Source organism: Lacerta agilis, unplaced genomic scaffold, assembly GCF_009819535.1.
Source record: "Lacerta agilis isolate rLacAgi1 unplaced genomic scaffold, rLacAgi1.pri scaffold_60_arrow_ctg1, whole genome shotgun sequence".
Taxonomy (NCBI): domain Eukaryota; kingdom Metazoa; phylum Chordata; class Lepidosauria; order Squamata; family Lacertidae; genus Lacerta; species Lacerta agilis.
In genome coordinates this window covers 40,222-48,494 of record NW_022681502.1, presented here as the reverse complement: position 1 = coordinate 48,494, position 8,273 = coordinate 40,222, and the positions used below count along the sequence as shown (strand labels likewise).

Sequence of the window (8,273 nt, the reverse complement as noted above, 5' to 3'; positions counted from 1 at the left end):
TACTGTAAAATTTTCTTGGGTGTTATTTTACCTTTTTGTAAACCACTCTGAGCTGTGTGGGTTTTTGGCATTTCTTTTACAATCAAGCAGTGTAGAAGTTTGATGAACTAAACAATTCAAAGGAAAAGAAGGAGCGATCTTTCAATGTGACCGAAAGAGCCCCATTTCTCTGCCAAGAAAGAGCTCCTTCTGGCTGATGTTGGGACAGAATTGGGGCCTGATCCTGCCGGGCCCCTCCGTAACAGCCTCTCTTGGCCTTTCCCCAGGACACGGCTGGGCAGGAGCGATACCGGACCATCACCACCGCCTACTACCGGGGAGCCATGGGCTTCATCCTGATGTACGATATCACCAACGAGGAGTCCTTCAACGCCGTCCAGGACTGGTGAGTCCCGGGGGAGACCCTGGGGGTGGGTGGGGAGTCACCAGCCTCCGGACTATTATTCATATTTTTGATTTTATAAATTTTCCATTATAATCCAATGATAGCCCCACTGTAACAATACCAAGATATACCGTATTTTTCCATGTATATGCAATAACGTTATTGTTCTAGTTAAATAAATTGTTTAAATTGTTATTAAGGAAATTATTATTTTCCTCCTTCCAACCAAATACAGCAGAAAAGTTGTCCAAATATAAACTGTTGACTTATTAAAACCTCACCTTAATTTCATAATTATCTGTCAATGTATTTCTAGTAATTTTTGATATAACTGTAAAGAACGACTCCGAAAATTTATTATTCCAAAAAGGAAGCCTTCCTCTGGTTGTAAATATTAAGATTATACCAGCAAGAATGAGTCTTTCTGTAAAAAAGTGTTTTGAATCAAGTCTTACTGACTAATGATTTAAATCGTGATTTAAATCAAGTCCACCCTGAATGGGGGCAATACAGAAGTGTGACTCCGGGGGAGAAAGAGACTTAAGGCTGACCTTTGCTAGCCCAGATGGGGGCAATGGAGGGCAGAGAGCTCTCAGCTTCTGAAGCGCATAGTCCAGTCATTGGAAGGGCCCCCCGAGGGTCATCCAGCCCAGCCCCCTGCAACGCAGGAATCTCGACTGAAGTGTCCCTGGCTGTTGGCCTTCCCACCTCTGCTTAGATACAGTGATGGCCAAACTCGGCCCTCCAACTCCCATCATCCCTGACCGCTGGTCCTGTTAGCTAGGGATGATGGGAGTTGTAGTCCCAAAACAGCTGGAGGGCCGAGTTTGGCCATCACTGGCTTAGCAGCTCCCCAGGAAGGGGAGACAGTGAGTGGTCTTTTTGGCTGTCCAGTCTTCCCATGACCCCCACCCCTTTGCTGCTTCCGTCTCTCTGCCAGGTCGACCCAGATCAAGACCTACTCGTGGGACAACGCCCAGGTCCTGCTGGTGGGGAACAAGTGCGACATGGAGGACGAGCGGGTCGTCTCGTCGGAGCGGGGCCGCCAGCTGGCCGAGCACCTGGGTGAGTCGGCAGCCGGAAGAAGGCGCTCTGGGGGTTGTGTGAATGAGAGAGAGAGATGGAGAGGCAGAGAGGGGGAGGGGAAGCAGGAAGGGGGAAATCCAGGAGGGGGAGAAGCTTCAGTGCTTTGCAAGGTTTCTCCCCGGCCGCCAAGGATGGCTTAGGCCTGCCTCGCAGGGTAGTTGTGACGATGGCGGGGTGAGAGGCCCATGAGCAGCGCCTTGAGCTCTTTGGAGGAAAAGGGTGTATCAGTGTAATAATAACAATGGACAGGATAGTAATAAAAATACTGATGTTTCATGATGCTAATGATAATAATAATAATTGTTGGTGGTGGTGGCGGCTAAAATACAGTGGCACCTTGGTTTTCGAACGTAATCCATTCCGGAAGACAGCTTGACTTCCGAAAAGCGTTCGAAAACTGAAGCATTTACTTCCAGAAGCATTTACTTAACAGTAAACTCAATATGGAAGCCACATAGCATGTTCGACTTCTGAAAAGCGTTCGAAAACCGAAGCATTTCCTTCTGGGTTTTTGGCGTTTGAAATCCAAAACGTCCAACTTCCGAGATGTTCAAAAACCGAGGTGCCACTGTAATAGTGAGTGCTATAATAAAAATAATTAATGGTGATTCATAGAATTGTTCGAGTTGGAAGGGACCCCGAGGGTCATCCAGTCCAACCTCCTGCAATGCAGGAATCTCTGCTAAAGCATCCAAGACCGATGGCCACCCGACCTCTGCTTAAAAACCTCCAAGGAAGGAGAGACCGAAACCTCCCGAGGGAGACCCTTCCGCCGTCCAACGGCTCTTGCCGTCAGAAAGTTCTTCCTGATATTTAGTCGGAATCTCCTTTCTTGGAACCTGAAGCTGGAAGGGGTTAATTAGCTAACCTATATATTTACCTGAATGTATTGTTAGTCCAGTGAATGTATTAAGTATAAAAGTGCCCCTGTTAAGCTTTTCTGTATGAAACTGTTCTGTAAAGCTGTGAACTTTGATCTGCATTGTACTTCTCTCTGGCAAGCTTTGCCTTACTAAGTGTCTGGAGATAAGAACAGTAGACCTTACGCAGAGAGTACTGTAGCTGTCCTTCATTGAGAGGAACTGTTGTCTAGGTCAAGAGATAGGATGGCCTTGCTGGAGTGCGCATGAACCAACTCTGGCTAAATGTCATTTGCCTTATATGTACAACAGGAAATGTTCCTTATATGGACAAGAGGAAGTTTTCCGAAGGTGGGGGGAATGAGTTGGAAAACTGTATAAGAACTGCTGGTAAACTGACTAACTTTTGTACTTGCTTGGCTATCTAAACACCCAGGTACCTCTGCATGCAGAAATTAAATCTTTCTCTCTCTCTGAAGCCAGAAGCCTCAGGTTTTTTTTTACTTCCATGTTCTCTCACCGGGCGCAACAATGGGAACCCGTAGGGGCAAATAAGGCTCCATAACGTGGTGCATTGGCCGGGAACCCTTCGCTGTTCCCCGGGATTGAGAAAACAGGGAGTCCGAGGCGTCGCTGCACAGCAGAAAAGGCTCTCCTGGTCTGGCGTTTGCTGGCCCCAAGCGCGCTTCCTGCCTGTTTGTGGGAAGGGACTGGCTCACCCCAGGGGGAGAGCCAAACTGCACCGTGGCGACGGGAGAAAGAGAAAGCGGCCGCAAGGGGGGAAGGGAAGTAAGATCTGCAGAGGACAGGTAAGCTCCACAGGGGGAGCAGCTTCCCAGGGAAGGGGAAGCGCAGGATGCGATCGATCCTGCAGCGGCCGTGTGCCGTAGAGGGCCGCCGCTAAAATCCGGTAGTGTGCAAGTGGATTTGCCACCGGAGCCTGGCCGTGAGCCATAGAGGGCCGCCAGGAGCCTGGCCGTGAGCCATAGAGGGCCGCCAGGAAGGAGCCAGCAGAGAGCAAAAGAGTGCCGTTGGCTGTGGGGAAAAGAAGGGGGGTGCCCTCTCTGAGGAGAGAGAAGGGGGTTAAGAATTTTTCAGAGAGAGAAGGGGGTTAAGAATTTTTCTGTGATTTTACTCTGTGTATGGGAATGGTGTGGGGACGCTCCAGTGGATGTATTGAGTGAATGAGACGCAGGAACTCAGTGTCCCTAGCGAAGCGGAGAGTGTGTGCATGAAAAAGTCTGGTTAGGTGGAAGGAGTGTCCCAGGTCGAACCTGAGCTTGCTGAGATGGGGAATTGGAATTTTTGTTGCTGTGTAAAAATTTATGACTTGTAATAATTTTATGATTTTTCCTTCAGTATGTGTGTGTGTTGTATGAGTTCTGTGTTTGCAGTGATTGTGCAGTGTGATTTTTGTGAGTTTGTCTGTGTCTGCAGTGCCTGTGTGTGTGTGTTGGTCCCTGTTTGAGGCTTATGCTGGAAAGGTGGTGCAGAAAGCAGCCCTAAAATGTGTGTTCCCAAACTCTGTGTTCCCAAAATTGTTTCATTTTTTGCTGCATTGCCAATGAAGTCTGGGAAGTCTGTTTTTTTCCGTGTATATGTGGCTGCACAATTTGTATTTGTTGTTTTGTTTTGTTGTCCCTTCAAGGAATCTGTTTGAACCCCAGGGTTTGGTGAGTGTGTTTTGGAAATTGTTTGTGTGCCAAGGTATGTCCCTTCAATAAATTGGGCTGTAAAAGTATTTCTCTGCAATGTTAAGGTGAATGTAAAAGTGTGTCTGAAGCATTGAAAGGAGGGCTGCTCTTGCAATCAGGAATGTTTGTTAGTTTGTTTTTAAAGCTGGTACAGTCTTATTTTGTTTCTTAATTGACCTTTGGTAAAGCAATGAGAGTGGGGACAGAAATGGAGAGAAGCCTTAGTTTAAACAGCAAGGATTTTTCTCTTTGCAGCAGTGAATCTTGCAAAGGAAGGAAATTTGCCTCCCACAAAGGGGGGGAAAGGTGATTATGTCTTTAGAAAAAAGAAGATTATGTCTTCTGAGCAGTTTGATTGTTTCCAACAGAAGTTGATTAGAGGGGAAAAGTTTTATTTTATATCCCAGGTTTTAAGTTTTTCAGGGAAGGTTTTGAAACAGAAGAAATGGCTTCTTGGCAGAATGTATTTTGGAATGTAGATGTAGGTTTGTGGGATGTGTAATGAAGGAGAAGAGAATGTTGAAGTAGAATGGGAAGGGGCTCATGGTTAGCAACTGACAGTGTAGCCCTGACAGTGTAAGTTAGGATTTGGAGTAAGTTTGAACCTCAGGAGGAAAAGGGGGCAGAAATTTTGGAATGATTGGAAGGAAAATTGATGATAAAGTGAAGATATACATATCACAGAATCATAGAATCATAGAGTTGGAAGGGACCCCAAGGGTCATCTAGTCCAACCCCCTGCCCAGCAGGAAACAATATTGAAGGCAATACACCACCCTCCATGCCAAGGTTGCAGAGCACATCTAGGGGGGTGAATCCATTGTCCAAACCATGGAGAGGACCGCCAGGTTGTTGCCATGGAAGCATGAGACAATGAGAGAGGCCTGAAGATGGCTCTGCTTCAGAGGTGGTAGATATATAGTAAGCCCTTCAAAGATTGTTTTAAAAAAGACAGGAGTTTTTCCTATTGCCCTGTCCATAATTCGTTGTTACCTAAAAGAAACCTGAAAATTGTCACTATTTGAATGAGCACATCAAGGGTTCAACTCCATTGTCCTAATGAAACACCGTTGTGAGGAGTTAGCAATTTTGCTAAGCTGGCCGCCAAGTGTGAGATGATGAGAGTGACCTACCGATGGCTCTGAAGCGAGATAGGCCAAGTTCTATTCTGTCTGACAACCCAACTCTGTCAGAATTTGTTCCCTACTGCCCTGTTCCCACCTTAAGTCCTCCTGAGGGTCAAAAATAGGTTGGTGGTGGTAAGTTAATTCTTGGACACTAGGTCCTGATAGGCTTGGTGAGGTGGTAAGTAGAAAATTAGGTACTGAGGATCAATGGCTGGTGCTTGTTTGCAGGAAACAGAAGAGGAGGGAAAGTTAGTCTCTGATATGGCTGTTGGAACTGGTAATATAATTGGGATGGAGAAATGGAACAATAGGAAAGAGAAGACAGTAAGGAGAAAATAGCTATACCCAAATACCCTAGATCACTTGTACAATGTTATATTGGAAAAGATTAGTTGCTATGTAAAAGTTTTTTTAAAAAAGGAGAATGTTCTGAAGGATGTCAAGATAGTGAGAATTGCAATGGCTCTAGTAGTGTGTCTGGAAGGTGATGTTGAAGAAGTGGATCTTATTTGGGGGGAAAATTGTATCTTTCTGTTCCCTGACATTAGCAGAGTTTTATGTTAAATTGGTCTGAAATTGTGGGGATGCTAATGCTTATATTGTGTATGATTGTATTGTGTATTTGTTTATATTTGTGTGTATTCTAAGTTTAGAGTGTTTGTATGGATTGGAAAAATGAACTAAATTATTATTCTGGGCCATAGAGTAGACCAAGAAGCTATGAAATAATCATTGCGGAAGAATATTGTATTTCGAGGAGATAGTGATCCGGCATGGTCAGTAATATCTTGTGAGTGTATGGGAGGCTGTCCTTATTTGATTGGGTTATTCTAGCTTGCCTCCAACAGGGAGGAGGACTGAGGTGTGATCAATATCGATACCTGTGAGGTTAATCTGTGAGGCAAAAGAAAGGCAGGAGGGGCCCAAGACACCACCCTCCAAGGGCAGATATAATCTCTGTAACTATCTCCTATTCTTTTAGCAGGTGCCCTAATGCCATGTAGCTTTGCTAAGCCAGTTTTATCCCTATGCAGCGATTCTGAAACCTAAGTGGCATAGATCCTACACAGTCTTTTTGACAACACTGCCAGTGGTGAAAGTGGCTGGTGTCCGCCTCCTCATGTAGAGACAGGACCTGCCACAGTGTGCTGAAACATCCCTTGAAGCTGAAGATCCAGGGAAGCAACAAAGGCCAGGAAGCAACAAAGGCCTGCTGCCACAGCAGCATTGGCCCTGTGCACGCCTATGGAAGAAAAGGAAGGAAAAGAACACTGAATGGGAGGACTGAATGATCATATTGCCTTAATTTGTGTTGACCAGTTACCAGATAATGTGACCAGTTGAACAGTTTCTGTAATTAGTGTTAGGGATATTCAAAGTAAAATATCCTTAGTTGTATCTGTTGATATTGTGTTCCCCATTGTTATTTTGCCTTTGTATTTTCTGTTTAATGCAATGCATGCATATAAAGTTGTGTCATGGATTCTTTAGCTCATTGCCCTTGCTAGAGAATATCAGTCATTTCCCAGGGACGCGCTGGAGAAAGAATTCCAGCGGTCCGAAGAAGAGGAGGGAATGGAAGGGGTTAATTAGCTAACCTATATATTTACCTGAATGTATTGTTAGTCCAGTGAATGTATTAAGTATAAAAGTGCCCCTGTTAAGCTTTTCTGTATGAAACTGTTCTGTAAAGCTGTGAACTTTGATCTGCATTGTACTTCTCTCTGGCAAGCTTTGCCTTACTAAGTGTCTGGAGATAAGAACAGTAGACCTTACGCAGAGAGTACTGTAGCTGTCCTTCATTGAGAGGAACTGTTGTCTAGGTCAAGAGATAGGATGGCCTTGCTGGAGTGCGCATGAACCAACTCTGGCTAAATGTCATTTGCCTTATATGTACAACAGGAAATGTTCCTTATATGGACAAGAGGAAGTTTTCCGAAGGTGGGGGGAATGAGTTGGAAAACTGTATAAGAACTGCTGGTAAACTGACTAACTTTTGTACTTGCTTGGCTATCTAAACACCCAGGTACCTCTGCATGCAGAAATTAAATCTTTCTCTCTCTCTGAAGCCAGAAGCCTCAGGTTTTTTTTTACTTCCATGTTCTCTCACCGGGCGCAACAATGGGAACCCGTAGGGGCAAATAAGGCTCCAAAGCCACGAATTCAGGTTCTACCCTCCAGAGCAGGAGAAAACAAGCTGGCTCCCATCTTTCATGGGAGAGCCCTCTGTATGGAAGTTTTTAAAAACATTTGACGCTTTGTTGTGTTTTTAATGTTCCTGCCCCCCCCCCGCTCTCTGTCTTTCTATGTGTTCATTTTTAAAATTTATTTTTGTAAATCCCCCCCTGCGCCAGGGTTCGAGTTCTTCGAGGCCAGCGCCAAAGACAACATCAACGTCAAGCAGACCTTCGAGCGCCTGGTGGACATTATCTGTGAAAAGATGTCTGAGTCGCTGGACACGGCCGACCCCACTGTCACCGGGGCCAAGCAGGGTCCGCAGCTGACCGACCAGCAAGCCCCCCCGCACCAGGACTGTGCCTGTTGAAGAGACTCCCAGGCGGAGCCCCCCTCACCCCGCCCCCCTCTCCTGCTGCACCTTCCTCCTTGCCTGCCTCATGTCTCCCCCCCCCCGCCACCTCCCAAGTAACTATGGAGTCCTGGCCTAGCCATCTCCCCACCTCCATTGACCCATCCCATTGCTTTATCCTTTGTGGGGTTGTTGGTTTTTGGGGTGGGGGGTGGGGACGAGACCCCAAACCTAGGAGGGGTGTAAAAGCTTAAAAACAAACCACCTCCCCTCGCTCTCCTTTAAGGGACGGGTGAGAATTAAGCCCCCTGCCTGTCTTATCTCTGTGGATTGTCTCTTTTTTGTGGGGCGGGCTGGGGAGGCGGGTGTTCAGCGTCAGATGAAGCTATTTAAACTGTTCTGGGTTCTTCTTTAAGTTATTTATTTATTGGACCACACGCCTCTATTTGTAGCTATTCTGGGTGTCCACCGCTGTTCCTTTTTCTTCCTCCTCCTCCTCCTTCCTTTGCTGGTTCTTTTGTCCATGCATTCTGTGTGTCTCCCCCCCAAAAACACGCCCCCGTCTTGTTGAAGAGAGCAGAGCAGGCGCCCCAT

The 8,273-nt window shown here is 46.2% G+C and overlaps 1 protein-coding gene across 1 annotated transcript; it reads left to right on the top strand.

Moving 5' to 3' along the window:
- Window positions 1–242: 242 nt before the first annotated feature.
- Window positions 243–7,745, top strand: LOC117040567 (ras-related protein Rab-3A-like; the record flags this gene model as incomplete). The annotated part of the gene is made up of 3 exons (XM_033138410.1): window positions 243–385; window positions 1,326–1,450; window positions 7,507–7,745. Coding segments are annotated over 3 exons (459 nt in total), but the record flags the coding sequence as incomplete, so codon positions are not given.
- Window positions 7,746–8,273: the final 528 nt, after the last annotated feature.